Source organism: Falco biarmicus, chromosome 6, assembly GCF_023638135.1.
Source record: "Falco biarmicus isolate bFalBia1 chromosome 6, bFalBia1.pri, whole genome shotgun sequence".
Classification (NCBI taxonomy): domain Eukaryota; kingdom Metazoa; phylum Chordata; class Aves; order Falconiformes; family Falconidae; genus Falco; species Falco biarmicus.
The window spans coordinates 16,028,848-16,047,948 of record NC_079293.1 but is presented as its reverse complement, the minus strand read 5'-3'; the positions used below and the strand labels follow the sequence as shown (position 1 = coordinate 16,047,948).

Below are 19,101 nucleotides of genomic sequence, written 5' to 3'. Positions count from 1 at the left end.
TGAAATCAAGGCTAGGCAGTGTCTGTAGTAATATATTACATCATGTCAGATATGTGAAGTTTCCAGCATCTATATTTAAAAGCTGACAGAAATAAAAATACTTTTAAGAGTAGCAATTACCCTGGAAGATAAATAATAATAAAATTTGCTGTACAGATTAGGTGGACCTAATTTATATCACTAAAACTTACAAACATTATCAGGTACAAAAGAAAAAAATAATAATTTCCATAAGGATTTTTAAGTGCTTGTATTTTTTTAAGTAGGTAAGAGACAACGTTCTCCATTAGTAAAGATGTAATCCCTATACCGATGTCTTCGAATTTAAAAATCAATCAGAAATTATTATTTTGTACATAGAGATTTTTGCTTTATGCATCATTTGAAAGCCAGGCTGCTTTCAGCAAATTTTTGCAAAGTGAGACAGATATGATGGAACTGTGCCACAGTGGTCAAGCTTATATTAAAATATCCCGCTGCTTAAAAGGTTATACCAGGTGAAGTGTGCAGTGAGGCATCTGAAAGTCTTTGTGTCAGATTCAGTTTCACTTTGTCGATGTAGTTAATTCTTTTCTGCTTATGAAGGAAGCATGGACAATGACTAGTGTGAAAGCAAAACGTTCAGCTGCAGCAGGATTGAAATGCTACATTGCTTACCATTGGAAGGTATATGAAAGGAAGATTGTTATGATAAAAAGCCTTGGAGCAGAGAGAGAAGGATGAAAAAAGGTGGGTTTATAGTATCACTCAGAGAATAAATTAAATCTATGGCTTTAAATTACAAACAGTCTATTACAAAATGACACATCTTCAGCAGCAAATGTCAGAATGCTTTAGAAAGGAGGCATTGTCCCGAGTTATAGATACAACATAAAATATTCTATTTAATATACTTCATTCTGAAACTTCCAAGATGCAAATATTTTATTCCTATTTTGCTAAAAATGTGGTTTTATTCCCAATAAATATAGCTTAACCAATGTCAGAAAGCAATATATTTTGCCACAATGCAGCAGGACTAATTACAGGAAGTACTAGAACGACTTCCAATTAGCTTGTAAATTATCTTTAGAAGCTGTAAGTACTGATTATATGCAGGAAAAACCCCAACTTGACAGGTACAATGAAATGTGCACCCATATCTCAAAACAGAATGCTTTAACTCTACTGCACTGCACAGAAATGATCAGTATAAAATTTCATTTTTGCAAAATCTTAGCTATAGATAGACAAACTTTTAAGGTGAAGAATAAGACAATTTAAGCTTTTCAACTTTTATGGCAGGCATATGCAAAAAACTAACATGTCATGTCAAATGCTGAGGTACTCCACCGTTGTTTTCTTGGCAACAAACTTTTTTTTCAGCCCTAAGATAGGAAAGCAAGAAGCTCAGCTAAACTTGCACAAGACAGTTCCTGTGTTACATATGCTTAGTCCAGAAAAACTCTTTGCTAAAACAAACGAGGTGAATGGATGTCTTTGCCAATCCTATAAGCTAAATTCGTAGGACTTGTGCTGTGTAACTACTACATTACTCTCCAGGGTGCTCAGCTCTGTGTGGTGCATTGTAAGCACAACGGGCATTTAAGCAAACATTTTTGTTCTGTATCTGATTAATGACTCACTTTTCTAAGCTGACTACTAGTATCTGAGGAAGGTATAAATTTCTAAATGATACCAAGAGAAACTAAATCACTTCAGGCCAGTTAGAGCTCTGGGAACACAAAGTTCCTGCAAGTACTGTTGCTGAAGTGTGCTTTTCTTTCCCTCCACTGAGCATTAATACCTTTCAGGTTCCTCCTGCTATCCTCATTTGATCAGCCCTGTAGTGCTCACACATCCTATTCAACCGTTATGAACAAAACTTTCTAGGTTATTCTTGCAGGACAATTCCCACCATTGAAGCAGAAGTGCTTGTACACATCCCAGTCCACATTTTGATAGTTTTTTCAAGCAGCTTGTTACCACAAGACTTTCAGCATGCTATTTTGCTGTTCGGCACGTCAAGGAAACGTGCGGTGGATCTACATGAAAAAACTGAGCTCAAAGTCCAAGATGAAACACAGAGGCTGAGGAAGCAGGGTTGGGCTGCCCGGTAGCAATACAGAGCTAGTGCCCGAGTTGAGCATGGATGGAGTTAGGAGCCAAAACTCGGTAGGCATTGAAACCGGCAAGGGATGTGAAGGGAAACAAGAAGGGTTTCCAACAAGAAGATGAAGGAAAATACGAGGCCACTCCTCAAAGGAGTGGAGACCTAGCAACAACCGACACAGAAAAAGCCAAAACACTCAAAGCCTCATTGGACACATTTTTTACTTGGTGAAGCCTGATCAGGCCTCCCAGGTCCTGGAGCTTGGTAACTGAGCTTGAGGAAGTGAAACATTATCTATGGCAGAGTAAGAATCTGGGAACACATCGGCTAATCAGACATACACAGGGCACCAGCCAGGATGCATCCCTGAGTGCTGAGGGAGGTGGCCAATATCACCATGAAGCTGCTTGCTATCAATAAGCTCTGGAAGGCCATGGCAATCACAGCAAGCTCCTGACAACTGGAGGAAGGCAAACCACAGGGCTTTCTAACAAAGGCAAGGCAGATGATGCAGAGACCTATAGACCAGTCATCCTCACTTGGCAACTATAACAGAGCAAAACCCCCTCAACACAATATCCAAGCACAGAAAGGACAAGATGGTGACAAAGTCAAATTGTGTGTGATCAGCCCGATAGCTTTCTCTGAGGTGATGAGTGGCTCAGTGCCAAGTTGAGAGCAGTGAATTTTGTTTGCATTGTGTTTGACAAGACCTCTGACAGCCTTTCATGGTAACCGTATGGCCAAATTGGTTTGGATGGACGGGTCCGTCTGAGGTACTAACTAGCTATATCAGTCTGCTTTTCTTCTCTCAAATCTTTTTTGCAACTAAATGTATCAAACAAGATTTTTCACAGAACTTTGTCACTTATCTACTCTCCTGCCCACAAGCCGTAATTTTGTCTCACTATGTAGTTTTTTGGTGGCGTTAGAAGCTAGGCTTACTGTCAGGGAGCAGTGAAGGCTGGGAACTGGGAGCCAAGGGCAAAAAGCGCTGTATCATGGCTTGCAGGACAGAGGTGTCTCCAGCCAGAGCCCTGTCTGGAGTGAGGTGAGCAGGACAGGCCCAATGGGAGCAGCCAGGTCAGCTCCAAAGACCAGATCACCAGGCAGTTCCACAGTGACAAGGCAGTGACAAGGTCAAGCCTTTAAGTCACACTGTGAGTCAGAGTCCAGGTCCGGATCAACATAGCCAGCCAAGGCATGGACATTGCATGCAATGCTGCTGCAGCGTAGTTCAGCAAGGGATCAAGGGCAGGAGCCTCTATTAAAAGCTGCTCCTGAAGCAATGTAGGAGGAAGCTCCTGCTGAGGCTTCTCAGCAAAGCTGTCTTTGAGACCAGACGCCAGCCCCATCTCTCTACTGGCTCTGAGTCTAAGCACAGAAATCATCAGGAAGTGATGGGTGGATGTGCTCAGGACCCTGGCACTTACAATCCAACTCTAACATTTCATTAACATCTGCCTGAAAGCTTTAAACTCAATTTTAAGCAGTCAGAAATTTTCAGTGGTTTCATTTGTTCATAGAGAGTGAGCAGCTCCACCAATTGCTTTTTTCATTTTGGAAAACCATGACAAATATGGCTTTATGGAAATCTTCATCTTAAGATGTAATTTGCTTAAGGTTGTAGCTCAAAGATTACTAATATTACATGCACTTTTTTCTCTGTAAATCTTTGGAAAAACTAAAAAAATCATTTCACCTTATCTAAATAGACATGTGTTTTTCTGTTGAATTATCACTTTTTATTTAATCTTTGAAGAGCTAACTTTTCATAACTTATAAACTAATTCATGTACAGCAGGAAAAGCTTAGTTCAACTTCTATTTTTAGTACAGGAACAACTAGAGCATGTAAACAAAAGTATCAATTATTAACACAACTTGAATATAACAGTTACAACAATGTACTCATAAAAGTTGTAATTTTGCCAGACCTTCAGCCATTAGTAATCCTTGCTGTCCCTGAAGAGAAGGGACCAAGGCAATTAATTATTCAGAGCAATATTGGAACAAAAGGTTGCAGTTTTGTAAGTGGAGTCTACAGTTCTGTTTGGTTTTGTTGCAGTGCAGTTGTAATCAAGTAGCTAACAGTAGAGGAGAGCTTATTAGCTAAGAAATAATATCTAGGAGCATATGGCTAAATCCCTAAAGAGATCTCTGGTTTTCCAAAGCCTAAAATAGCTGTTAGCAGCCAAAGTCAAAACAGTAGATCTCAGTCTTTCAGTACAACACATATTAAGAGATGAGTGCCTAAGAGTAAGTCATGTCAGCCAACAAATTGTAGCAGGTGCAGCTGTGAAGCCTCAGCACTGGGAAATCACCTGGTCCAGAAATCTGAACATTATTCTCTTGCATCTGAGGGTATGGATATTATAGCCAGAATATGGATAATTTCCATTTATTCTGTCCAATGAATATTTCTGTAAACAAGAATTTTCTAGAAGACATTAGATGACAAGAGAAAAAATAAAAACCTTACATACCCAGCTGCTCAGCATTTATTACATTCTTCAAGGACATGACAGCTATGGGTCCAAGTATTTGCATCATGATAGTGAAAGTGAATGATTAATCACTAGGCGATTAGGAAAATGTGATACAAAAAATCTACAAATATTTAATCCATGCCCAGCTTTGGTAGTAAGTTTATTCTAGGTAATGAAATGCTCTGAAGATGCTTTCAAGATGAAAACTGTAAGAAGAAGAAACACCCAGTCTGAGATTCCCTCAGTGGGACCATTTCTGCACTGGAAGCCAGTTGTCTGAAGATGAGGGCATTGGATGGGACTCTGAGTATCTCAGTGCAGCCTGATAAAGCAATTGGTAAAGAATTAAGTATATCAAACTTTGCTAATTAGTTTCAAATTGAGATCTTCACTTCCAGTCCAAGATACGACTATTTACTCTGAGAACAGCGCAAGTGTGCTTTGAGGAGAACTGGAGTATAAGCAAGCTGGTACTCTGCACAGTGTTTGAGAGAGTAATTTAGAGAGGGAAGTAGATTACTATACAATTGGATGATTTTTTTTGGCATTAAGACACATTTAAATGCCTATATATTACTTATAGGTATGAAAATACCCATTATGGTTAACTATGACATGATACAGGATTCAGTTGCTTAAACAGGTTTTTTTTTTTTTTTTTTTTTTTACTTGTTGCTGAGATGCTTTAGCAGATCCAGGCCACCCATGTGGGCCTGGCTGGTACAGCAGCCAGCACAGGACCTGCTGCAGCTGGAAGCTTGTCACAGCACAACCCAAACTAGCAGGCTGCAACAAGGCTTTACTGTGGGTCAGATTCTACTGTCCATGCTGTTCCTCCATCCTCCAGAGGCCAGAGCACACTCCTTCTCTCAGCTATGTTGGGCTCTTCCTCCTCCAGGCTCCTCCTCCATCTGACCTCCTCCCACACTCCTCAGGGCTATTTAACCACTTGGCAGGAACAAGCTACTGCTGTGCATCATCCATGTCAATCAGCCCACTGAGGCAAGGCCACAGCTGCATGTTATCAATGTTAACCAACCCACTGCCTTCATTCCTCTACAATTCTCCCCTTTTTGTTTTTAACCAACCCCCCCCCATGTCTATCATCTGTTGCAGGGCCCTTGTGCAGTCACATTAGAATATCCAAGCCACAGCATGCTCAATTTATTACTGTGGTGACATCCAATCCAGTGCTTCGTGTTGTTGGGGCTGTGAGTTCACTGCATAAGCCTGGGGTTGTTGTGGAGAATTCACCCCCCACCCCCCCCCACCCCCCATTTCTCCCCCCGTTTCTTGCCCTCTGTTGCCACCTTGATCTACACTGTTTGGCAAAATGCCCTGATCTCTTACACCGACCGCATACCAGAGCGGAACCATCAGCTCTTCCTGGCTCTGATCGCTTTAGGCAGTCCTCCTTTAACTGACCTTCCTGCCCACATTCATAACAGTGACAGATGACCCTAACTGCATCAGCAAAGGTTTTTGCCAGACGCTCCATCTGGAAGGCAGTGGGGCCTACTTTCCCACATACATCCATTAATTCTACCAAGGTGGGAACGCGATTCGCCATGCCTGCAATAACCTCCCTACAATCCTCATTCGCATTGTCCTTAGCTAACTGGAGTAACAATGCTTCCTTAGCTGCCCCATTCTCTATTTGCTTGTCTAAGGCATCTCTCAATCTAGCCAGGAACAAAACTTAGCCCTCATTTGGACCTTGTTTTACTGTGGTCCACAATTATTGCAGAGCGCCATGATTGGGGACCTGCAATAAAGCTTGGAGAGCTAACTCTTTGCCCTGCTGCAGGACTAAAGGATGTAGGCAAGCTTGTAACTGAGGAGAGTTAACCGGAGCCTCCCCCATCAGTTGGGCAACCCCCGCCCCAAAACATGTGTCATCCTGGGGGTATTCTAAATTCATCAATGATTGCTCATTTGCCAAGTGCCTCCAATCCGACTCAAAAATTCACATTTACATAGGGGTCAATATAATTTGTGCAATTGCACAGCAATTATGAGCAGTAGGCTCTGCTGTGAAAATACTACATAACAATGATTGAGCATAAGGCTAGCCTACTCCATGCTGCATACAGGCTGTTCTTAACTCTTTTATCACCCAGTTGAAAGGCTCCCACTCAGGGGGAGCATTACCGTCCCTTCGAAGCACTAGGCAGGTTAACACTCTGCCCCCATGGTGGTTGTGGCATCGATATCCCCTTCCACGAGCACATGCTCTCACATCCTTCTCCAAAATTTGGCAGGATCTGGTCCCGATGCTGTAACTTGGACCAGTTGTTGAACATGACCCAAGGTCTCCTCCAATAAATCTATCAAAGGTGTCTTATGACCACAGCTGGGCAACGAGGCAATGGCCCGATCCTCCTGCCGCCTGGAAGGGAACCATCTTTGCCCCCTCAACCCAGTGCTGCTCCACTCCTCCCACCAATACCCAACTGCATGGATCAGGTGATGGTGGAGAATCTGGCGGCACTGAAGGTACCTTATCGGGCATCATCCCTGCAACCAGGGATGTGGCTGCTTCAACTGCAGCCTTAATGCCCCTGTCCACTTTTGATTGTTCTAATACATCTAAGACCAATCTCCACATTGTTAGTGATGCTGTTGCAATTTTGTCCCCCCTTGAGTCAGCCTCAAAAAGTAATGTTCCAGCACTTCGCCTGTCTGAACACTGGAGGTATTTTTTGCTGTAACTGGCAAATCATTCTTTTTACACCACCCCAGCACAGTTCTTATTGCCGTCTCATCATCCTTTATGTCTCTACTTTCAAATATACCTAGTAACATTGTCAATATAGGGTTTGTCTCCCTGTCCACTTTTAATTGTTCTAGTGAATCTATAATCGATCTCCAGATTGTTAATGAGGCTGTAGCAACTTTGTCCCCCCTTGAGGCAGCCTCAAAAAGTAATGTTCCAGTGCTTTTCCATGTCTGAACGTTGAAGACCTTCTTAGTCATAACTGGCGAATCATTTTTTATACACCATACCAGCCAAATTCTCATTGCAGTCTTATCATACTTTATGCCTCTCTTTTCAAAATTATCCATAAGCATTGTTAATAGAGAGTTTGTCTCTCTGTCCACTTTTAATTGTTCTATTGAATCTAGGACCCATCTCCATGTTGTTAACAATGCCATTGTAATTTTATTCCCCTTCAAGGCACCCTCAAAAAGTAACTTTCCAGTGCCTTACCATGTCTGAACATTAGAGACATTTTTCAGCATAACTGGCATATCATTTATTTTGCACCACACCAGTAAAGTTCTTATTGCCATCTTGTCATACTTTATGACTTTTTTTCCCCAAATATATCTATAAACATTGTTAACAAAGTTTTCCTCTGATGAAACCTATGCACCCATATTAATTAGTACCCAGCTATGTCAGGCACCAATAGCTGCCATTTGGATTACAGTGGACAACAAATATTACAACACACCATATCAAGTAGCCCTTAATGGCTCACCTCTCACAGTGTCTGTTATGTGATCCAGACTGCAGGCTCTCCCCACTTGTCTCAGCTACATTGGGCACCACTGTCACAGGTTTTTTTACCCATGGTCTCACACAGACTTCAAATGTCCGAATCAGTTTGCCCCATGTTGGGCACCATTTGTCACAGTTTGAGTCCAAACCATTTTGCCTCACCCGGAGCACCAATTGTCACAGCACAACCCAAACTATCAGGCTGCAACAAGGCTTTACCGTGGGCCAGATTCTACTGTCCACGCTGTTTCTCCATCCTCCAGAGGCCCAACCAGATCACACTCCTCCTTATCTCAGCTATGTTAAGAGTCTTCCTTCTACAGGCTCTTCCTCCCACACTCCTCAGGGCTATTTAACCACTTTGCAGGAACGAGCTACAGCTGCACATCATCCATGTCAATCAACCCACTGCCTTCAAAGCAAGGCCACAGCTGCATGTTATCAATGTTAACAAACCCACTGCCTTCATTCCTCTACAGAAGCTGTGAGGGATATATGGCAGCATGTAACCAGGCCCTATTTTCAGGCAACCGAATAGCATCACTATGCAACACATTCAACAAATCTAGAAAGAGATTCATCTTATCCTGATATAGCCTCTCTTCCAAGGCTCCACTCCGTTTCCTAAACGCAAGTACCCACTGTTGTTTTCTCACGACCCCTATTGCCTTATTCATAGGCCATTCCAGAAAGGCACAGGTCCTGTGCTGGATCTTTTGGATAGAAGTTTGAATGCCAGAGCATCTCAAGCAGCACTAACCATCTACATTTAGAAAAGCTTATTAGCTAAATAGCTTTACCGACTCTATTGACTAGACATTCATAATGGGAACTTACATACTGAACTCACATGTAGACACTTAAATCTAGGTGCCTTGCCCTTAAAACCAGTTCCTACCCTTGACACAGTTTCTAACTCTGAACACCTTCACAAATTAAGATGACTTATGAATCATTAATGTTCATAGAGGAAGTCTCAATTCCAGAGCCATCTTGCTAGTGCTAGTTGTTCTTACTCAGCTGAGTAAATGCATGACTGAATTTTTATTAGGACACGACGTCACTCGTGGCTGACTTGGCGTGGACAGCATTAGTGTTGTACTGCATATCAGTTCCTTCACTTTGTCATGCATGACTTCCACCTGAGTTTATATAGGATTAATTCATGCCATGTATTTAAGTAGGCAATTCACTTCATTCTACTCAACATTTTAAATTATACAAATGAATATTACAAATGCATGCTTACTTGTGCCTACCATGAATATTAAGTTTAATGGACTGTTACTGATAAATCTGAAAGCTTAGATTGCTTTTTAGGTAAAACGTTAACAGCACCTTTTATCCTATGGGACATGACTGCTGAAGCTTCTATTTAAAAATTTTCTCACTGTTGCCACAAGGTTTCTGAAAATGATAGCGGAAATAGAATGCTTGATGGGACCATTGTTGCTTAAATGACTATGAGAGCACAATAGTCAATGTGACTCAAAACAACAAACTAATAACTGCCTGCAGTTCTCCTTTAAATGGTTAGACATAGAAACACAAACTTCCAAATAATAACTATGAAATAGTTTGTGCGTTAAGCCAGCAAGTCTAATTACATCGTCAGATAAATCCACCAAATGCACTCATGCATGGATATGTGCTCAAGCATTTGTATAGACGATATCTTGTCATGTGAAAGTCTTGAGCTAAATCGTACTGTGAATTAATCTGTCTTACAATAGCAGTCAAAATATGTCAAGTAATGTCCTAGACTACGCAGAAAGAAAGAGATCTTTATAGTAAAAATTATTCCAAGTTAGTTTCTTCCATTTTTCATTAATTCATCACGATTATGGAGATGGATTAAATAGCTACAGAATTCTTGTTACTTTTTTTTCTGTCAGTTTATTAGGTATTCTCAAAAATTTGCTGTAGTTTTAAATCAGAATAATGGAATTTGATATCAGAATATTTAGAAAGTTAACTTGAGCTAACAAACATGGCCAAAGGAAGTTGTTTGCCATTTGTTCATCAAGGAAATGGCTTTATTGCTTAACAAGTATCTCATTAAATTGAGGATGGAACAATGGAAATCTCTTTACATTTGCTTTCATTTCTTCAAGAGCTGTACATGGACAGGCAGTATTTGTAGCTATGGAATTCAGAGACTACTACCTAGATGAAGAAATTTATTCACTAACTTATTTCTTTGTAAAAAGGGCAGTAGCTTTCCATTATGATGCCTTAAAGTCAAGATACTATTTTAATAGATTTTACTAAAGCATGTGGCAAAAAATTATCCTGCTAAAGAAAACTGCTGAATAATTTTAAACGTATAGAAATAGTGTAGTGAAAGCTGTTTTAGCCACTGGCAATTCCTCTCCAATACTGCCATCTATAGGATCTTTCAAATATTACATTGCTGTCCCTTTAAGTGAGAATATTACCAGGTCTGGGAAATCTCACAATTAACTACTCTGAATTTGTAGTCCTTCTTCATTCCTCTGCAAAATTGAGTAAATTATCTAGGACATAAATTTAATATGTTTAGTATCTAGAGGAATTCTAGCTAATATGTAAATATATCTCAGTGCTTAACAGAATATCAGAACTTCATTGACTCCAAATTTGTTTTTTCTCAAGTTTTCCACTGCCTTAAGTGATACTGTTTATGTCTAGATGATGGATTTGATTTAATCCATTTAAAAAATGGTAAGAGAAAAAAAAAAAGATAAGCCACAAATTTTTGGATGCTAGAAGACTACTTCAGGGAGGTGTTATATATAGTTGCTTTATTAAACTTTTCTCTACACCTTCATTATTGGCCACTGCTACAGACAGGATTACCGGCCTCACACAGGGACACTGTTCTTATAAGATGAATAACCTGCAGAGATGTAGTTTAGCAGAGAGCAGAATATAATTGCAGACGCTCATTATGGATAAGAAGTCTGTATTTTTAGTGTTTACTTCTCTTAATAATTGCTAGTTATTAAAAAGATACTATGTTCACATATATAATGATGTCCTACAAATCAAACTATATTCAGTAAAAGGGTTTTAGACTGTTGCTTCTTCCCTAGGAAGAATCATCCTTGACAGTTGATCCTGGCCACTTTTTCTCGGAGCAGTAATGATACGGAAGCCAATTGGTCTACTATATATTTGCAGGAGAGTTGAAACAACCAGGTCCTTAAGAGATTTCTCCCTCTTCAGAAACCCTTTGAGACACCAAATTACAAAGGTACTCATTGGGCCGAATGGAATAAGCTGGAATTTGGTGTTCAAAACCATGCAGTAGACTCCCCAGAAAAAGTGCTGGGAGCTGAAACTTCTTGTTGGTTTTGAACATTGTGTGTTAATGAAATAACTAGACTAAATTACATGCTGCTCTGGGCTGAAGCTTCACTTCTTAATCAGAAGACAATTTAGAGTTGTCTGGTACTTCAGTTGCAAACTTTTAAGTCAAATGAACCAAAGATTTTAATAACATCATATTTTGGTGTCCTGGAAAACTTAACCACTTTAAAAACCCCTAATCTTTGTGGTTAAGTTGTCATCTAAGCACTTCAGGATTTGGATTTTCAAACCAGTGGAACAGAATGATCTGTTGCTTCATGTGTCATGAAGTGACAGTCTTAGAAGTGGTCTAAGTCCGGTTGGCAATGTTAGCACTAAGTAAAAAAAAGACTCCTACATACATTTTTAACTTCCTTCCAATTTCATTACAACCACTTCTATTTCTGGCAGTATAAATTAATCTGTTATTGTTGATCAGTGATACCTTTAGAAACCTAACACACTTGAAGAACCATCTTGTCTTATGAGCATTAAGGGGCTTGGACAACACAGTACAAGCAAGAAGTGGAGCTTTAAATTATTCTAGAATTAATGCTTTACTCTGCCTTGCCAGAAAAGGCTTTGTTCCTTGGACACCCAATTTCCAACCCAATCCTCTCTTCCTAGTGCTCCTTATGGATGCTTGTCTTTCCAAAGTAGGTCTTGCAATTTCGTGTGCATCCTCCTACTGCACTTCAGCCACCAGTGTGCTGCCTACCTGCCAAACCTCTTGATCTTTCTTCTAGAAAAGCAAGCCCTGGCACTTGCTTTGGCAGGTTGAAATACACAATGAAATATTTGTTCTCAGAGTGTCAGACCAACAAATACCTGTGTACTACTTGCTGAATATTAATTGATCATGTACAGGCTATAGGAAATGGAGGGTAATTGAAACTGCTACCCTCTCTTCATCAAGTAGGTGGATTTCTTCTCAGTTCCTCTAGAATACATGATTTAATACACATCTTATTGCAACCTTCTGCGAATATTGCTGAAGCATTTACACTTTGGCAACGAGCATCATTAAGGTGGACCAACTAATAACTATGAATTTCAGGTCATATGAGCCATTAAAACTGTGTTCTTTAATTGATCTTGCTCTCCCTGGGTTTACTCTTGTTGTAACTTAAGTTTTTCCAACTACTGAACACTTGTTAGTGCAGTTCCAACTTCTAAAGCTTAACCATCATTTGCCATATCCCTGTTCTGACAGTCATTGCAATTCTGGCGGTTTGAGTTGCTGCTCTGAGCAAGACACATCACATTAGTCTTTAAGAACAGTTATATCCTCATTTGCACATACACCTTCATCTCTCATGTACATAGGTCACAAAGAACCAAATTTTTAGCGTTTGCTAGATAAGTTAGTGCTTGATTATTGTCCGCTTATGTTTAAGTACCCTTAACATTTGTGGTCAGCGTACTTTTCCTTATGATTGTGGCTCTACCCCTACTGCCCCATTTACTCACTTCACCTGACTTGTTCCTCTGCGGTCCGTACGGTTGTACTGTATTTACCAGTTGCTATTATTTGGTAAAGCCCTATTTGTTCTTACTCTTTGTTATTCTCCTCTGCTTTCTTGCCTCATAAATCTCTTCTGTCTTTTTATCACACTTTTTTCTTTCTTTCTTGCACATTCATTAGTCTCCATCATTTAATTACCCTTTGTTCTCTCCTAGTCCCTTGGGCTGTTCATTGCTCTCTGTCTCTTTTGGCTCCAATACCCACCATCAATCCAGAGATGAGGTATTCAATCTTGATAAGCAGCAGTTTTTTAGCAATTTGCTATCCACTAAAAGTGCAAACTGCGCTTTGAAAAATCTCATGATAATTCATTATTCTGCCAGAGTAAGGTGAAATGCAGGGCAAAGAGTTTGGTCAGGACCCATACTCCATATTCATAAAAAGAAAGCTTTTAAATAAAACAGAGAGGAACCCTCAAATGTGTTTATCAGGTGGAGGAATTAGTAAAAGGATGACAATCTACAAGAAATACAATTTTCTGTAGCTCAGATATAAACTATTTGTACTGGTAATAGCAGCCATCACAAGAAGATCCAAATCTATTCTGAAACCAGAAAGAGGAATGTTCACCTGATTAATTACCTGCTTTATGTATAGCACATGCCCTGGTGATCAGTGTTCTGAATCCAGATGGCATTACTTTTGAAAACCTCACTTGAAATAAGAATTCAAACTTGAAAGGTTCATATGAAGAGCCCTGAAAAGCTGTTGCAGCAGAGGCAACAGAGCAAGTACATTCTTACATGGAATAAAGAATTTAACGACGACTTTCTAGAAGCTATATTCTCATTGATTTGAGCCTACCAACCGCAAGTGCTTTCTGCAACGGGATTTTAAAACTGTACCCATCTGTAGGGCGAGGACTGCAAATCGGGTCAAATGCAGTTCATCTGGTCAGTTTTGTGCTTGAAACTTGCTCTGCAGGCACAGGGGAGGCTGAACCCTGACAGGCAGTTTGAAAAGGGAGCTATTTAACAGTAACTGGAGCTCTTCAAGAGATGTATGGAGACCTCCTTGAAGGAAAAACATAAGCTTGTGCAACATTAACTTGAATCTAAGAGCTGCAGAATAGAGAGTGCGGGCTGTACTATGCCTCCTTGCACACAGAGGTGCTTCAGACACTTGCAGGAAAAGTCTCTATGCCTGTAGCACCCATGCATCCACTCTGCTGAATATTCATTTCTGCAGTCTCTCAGAGAGAAAACAGACAGATGAAGGATTCCTATATATGAGGGTAAGAAATGCAAACCTGGCAAACAGAGGACATATTTTGAGGGTGACACATTGGAAGAAAGCCAGGGATAATTTTGAATAGTCATTTGTCTGGAGAATGTAACTTGAAGATCATTACAGTGATGTTTGTGTCTTCTATCATCATTCTCAGTGCATCCCTACCCAATAGCTGGTGAAGTCAACAAGAACCTCTCTGTTAGTGTTAGTGTCGGTAGAAATTGGATAAGGTTTCAGATGCTTCCTACTTCCGAAGCGTACTCAGAAGTGTACTGCTGAGCTCTTATGTGTATTTCTCAACATCTTTCATTATGGTGAGCTTGGGAATTGAACTAAGCACTGCAACGCTGCTCTGCAATGCTTCCTGTCCCCTCTGTATCTGATAATGCCGTGCTGCCCGTGAATTTGGTTGAACAATGTGAAAAAATTGAAGGAACAAATGGTGTTAGAAGTAAGCTGTTGGAAAACAGTATCTAACAACTCATAGCTTTAAATTACCTGATTTTTCTAATAAAAAGGAACACCACTTTCTTAAATAAAATCTATTTTGTACTTTGTGTCTTTATGTCATATTTAACTGATACAGTACAAAATACTGTGGTTTTCCACCTAGGCATTATTGCATAACTGTCTGTACCACGTACTACCCGATTGACATACCTTGTTCACAATAGGTACCGGTTGTTCCAAGAGGACAGTGACATACGTAGCCGTGAGGCAGCGGCACACAGGTACTGCCTTGTTTACACAGATGTGGAGGATTGTGCTCAGGTTCACATACTGACACTGTTTCTGTGCAAAATGCACCTTTCCATCCAGTGAGGCAGTCACAGCTAGGGTGGGTAAGTGAAAGGAAAGAATGCAACATCATTACCAAAACAAAATCAACATGTCAGTAGCAATGTAATCGAGATTATCACGACTGTATACCTGTATTTAGTCATGTGATACAAAACAGTTAACAGAAAGTGTAGTAACACATACTCTCCTTTAACTTTTTGATATATTTGTTTTATTGTGAAAGAAAAATGTACTTAATAGGAAACATTTTATTTTGAATCTTAGCATTACAGTATTAGCAACCGTAAAAAAAAAAAAAAGTAATTTGCTCTACAAATAACTCAAAAAAGCCTTGGCTTCCTAAACTAGGAGGATTCAAAGTGGACATTAACAGGGAAATACAAATAACTCAAAAAAGCCTTGGCTTCCTAAACTAGGAGGATTCAAAGTGGACATTAACAGGGAAAGGAGAGCCGTGAAGAGCAGCCATAAAAATATAACCAGATGCCAGTATAAGGGAACTGCTAACAATTCCAAATTTTAGCTTTTTAATGTCAGCAACTGCCTTTCACTTAGCCATTATTAATTTGCTAAATTCTTGTAACTGGCACATCAGAGGTAGGTTTGGTGAAGCACTTGATGGAAAAGAGTACAGTGGATTTGACCATGAAAGAGGTGGCAACCTGAGTGTTATGTATCTATGACTGTAAACCTATGCCATAAGCAAATTCTCTAAACTGATAGAATCATTGGACTTCTTAGTGTCCACTACTCTTCATGCCTTTCTTTCATTTAGGCCAGGAGAATATAATTATAAAATTCACACTAACCTATAAATTTAAAATTAGTACGAATTCTATAGAAGTTGTTAAATACAGAAGACACTTGGCATTGATGTTAAAAATGTCCACCTTACTCAAAAGAAAGTTTCAATATAGTTACAATAAAATATGTTAAACTTATTTGCATTTTAGAATTTAGTGACACTTTATGATAAAAACATCGTTCCCCTGAATAAAAGCACTTACAGATTTTCCCTGGAAGTTTTCACTCTCAAGGCTAAGAATGAAACCTCATATATTTTGATCAATTCTTAGCTCACATCTTTTTGTATATGTGCAAATCTTGAATTTTTCTTCAGTCACTCACACTTTATTAATCAGCCCACTGTTTCTGGGTAAAACAAAATGAGGAGTCTGTGAAACCCTGCTGTTTCACCAAACTCTCAGATCAGACAACAACATCTAAACAAAGCACAGCCCAAGCCCTTCAGAGTGATAAACAGCTATTTGGAATGAAGGGAAAAAGAGGACAGGACCTTGCAAAAGCAAAAGCACCTCAATTCATCAAAGTCACCATCACAATGCTTTCTGTCTCAGCTACAAATGTTATGCTTTGACACATACTGAGAAGGGGAAGTAATTTAATTCCCAGAGTCCCAAAAAAAAAATAAATGTCCGTTTCTCAGACTGTGAAGCTGGGTGTTTGGAACTGAAGCTACTGCTGTTGGACATACACCTAGTTTCTTCCCCTTCCCCTTCCTTGTGTCTGCATATGTCTAAGTTTCTTTTCATTCTTGTCTTTTAGGACTGAATAAAAGTTAGACTTTTAGATGACTCGAAAATTATTTACACAGAGCTGAACATGTTTACTGTGGCCTACAGTGGCAAAGGTCTATGAACAAATGTAACCTCTTCCACTTAACACTTCCAAGCAAGTTGGGCTGGGGTTGAGAAGTTTAGATCCAAAATCTCCTAATCTTTAGAGAGATAGGGGAAGTGGCAGCATTTAAAATCCTTTCCATCGTGTGGCCCGCTGTGCCGATCTAGTTTTCTCAGTTGTGGTTGCTTACAGTTTTTCCAGACCAAGAGAATCCAATGGTTTGCAAAATCATTAGTGCCTTGACTCTTAGGGATTTAAAGACTCATTTAGAATCATAGAATATTTCAAGTTGGAAGGGATCCATAAGGATTGTTGAATCCAACTCCCTGTTCCTCACAGGACTACCTAAAATGAAATCATATGACTAAGAGCATCATCCAGATGCTCCTTGAATTTCTTTAGATATAAGAGGTGAGACTCATTCTGAGATCAAGACACCTAATTTTATGTTACTTTAGGCGCCCGGATGGTCTCCAGTTGCCTCCCTAGAAGTATGCGAGAGAAGCAGCCTGAGACCAGGGAGACAGGATTCTGACAGAGATCACCGAATGCTCAAGTTTAGGCGGTGGGATTCTCGAGCAGGTGCCCGAGTTCATATGCTAATCAGTGGTGATTCAGCTGAAACAGGCAGGGGAACTGGAGCGCTATCCACCCGACAAACCAATACATGCATGACTCCAGTGATGAGATGCTGCATTCAGTTGCCTCAACGCAGGTGTTTAGTGCCACCTGACATGCCAAGGTGTATCTGAGAGATCTGTGTGCAACTGACAGGTAAGACAGAAGAACTGCAGATGACTAGTGGTCTTCTGGACACCCTGTAAAGACCAGAAAAGGTATCCCAGGATCTGTGCCATTAGAATGCCAATGTTTAGACAAATGGAAAGGTCTGGACCTCCACTGACTGTGACAGGATCTTAAACATTTAGCTCACCTGGAGCCACTCCAAGTTTATGTGTCTTAGGAGTCAAATCTCACTGCAAGATACTTATCTGTTTTCAGGGTTTTTGAAGAACATGGATTAAACCAATTCTTCTATATTCCAGTTTTTGAGTTTCTCAAGAGCAACTGCCAAAATGTCTCTTATTTTTTCTATGACATATTTTTAGATGGAGAAAAGAGAGTAAGGCTTTCATATACAACTAAGATCACATGTCTGAGAAGAAATTGCATGATCTTGAATCCCCTAGTTTCGCCAAGGGCTCTTAAAAGGGTGCATGTCATAGCATATACATGGCAAAGTCAGCCAGTCAGGAAGCAAGAACTCTCAAATTCAGAGAAATACAACAAAACATCACTTTGGATTTTAAAAATTTCAGATAACACTTTAAGTTCTGTAATCTTTGTATTTAGGAAGTTGAAGTATGATTTAACTTAATGTCTTTTTCTTTTTCTTGTTCATTTCTTGTCAAATGCTTAACAGTATCATGAAGTGTTCATAGGATGGCTTTCCAGGTTCAAAGTCCCTTACCAAAGCCAAACTGAGCTCTCAAATAAGTAACACAATTTCTACATAAGTAAGGACCACAAGCTTATGTCATTGTTGATTATAGACCAAACCCTGAAATTTATTATATAAAGATTCAGGCAACATTTTAAAAAAAACATGAAAAGTTTCATTTTACAAAGTATGTAAACAATATGTCTGTATGTTACTACACAAAATCCAAATCAAACCAGAAGTATTTCTTGAACTTTACAGAGAAATAACTAAAGGTCCTAAAGGATTTTTGTGAAGGAATTGGAAAGTTTGATTATATCTAATGTGGTTTCTTAAACAAAGAGCATTCTTACATTAAACATAGAAAATATGTTTAAAATGTCATCAAGTAATCTTAAGCCAGTAAAGGAGTGATTCAGGTCTGCAAATTCAGACACTTGAATTTAGGTCTTTAGATATAAGATGGGCATATACTCAATGGAGATCAGAGGCTCAATGAATTTACCTAATTAGTTAGTCCACCTGAGACCAGGGAGATGTTTAGTGTCATGTGAAACTCCCTAGGGTATCTCATTTGGCCTTCGACTACTATTTCATGAGCAACTGTCACATTTGTCAACATCGTATGGGTTTCTCAGATAATGCAGGACATCTCAAATTCATATTGGCCTGTACTGGCCACATCAGGTTACCTAAACTACTGGAGTTTTCTGCATATAGTTCTTAAATTTGTATTGTATTGAAACTGAAAGATGCTGAGCAATGGACAAGATCTCAAAATAAAAGTGGCTTTAAATTCAGGCAGTGGAAAACTAGAGCATTAACAGAAAACAGTCTATCTTAAGGCTAGAAGGTAAAAATGGAGTCTGAATAAATTAAGACTGGAAAGAAATTAACATTATTTAAACAAAGAGAACAGTGGAATGCCGTAAAAGCGTCCCATTAAGCCAAATTAGGTGTTTCCCCAAGAGTAGAAACTTTTACTGATCTAAACCATAACAATTAAAGTAAAAAATACCTTATCCCTTACAAACTATAAAATATGTCC

The 19,101-nt window shown here is 39.5% G+C and overlaps 1 protein-coding gene across 1 annotated transcript in view; it reads right to left on the bottom strand.

Moving 5' to 3' along the window:
* The window catches only part of EYS (eyes shut homolog), an 872,029-nt gene that overhangs the window by 14,563 nt on the left and 838,365 nt on the right, over window positions 1–19,101 (bottom strand). Inside the window, exon 46 of the mRNA XM_056343434.1 lies at window positions 14,831–15,003. Coding sequence (XP_056199409.1) covers window positions 14,831–15,003 — 173 coding nt within the window. The remainder of the gene's footprint in view (window positions 1–14,830; window positions 15,004–19,101) is intronic.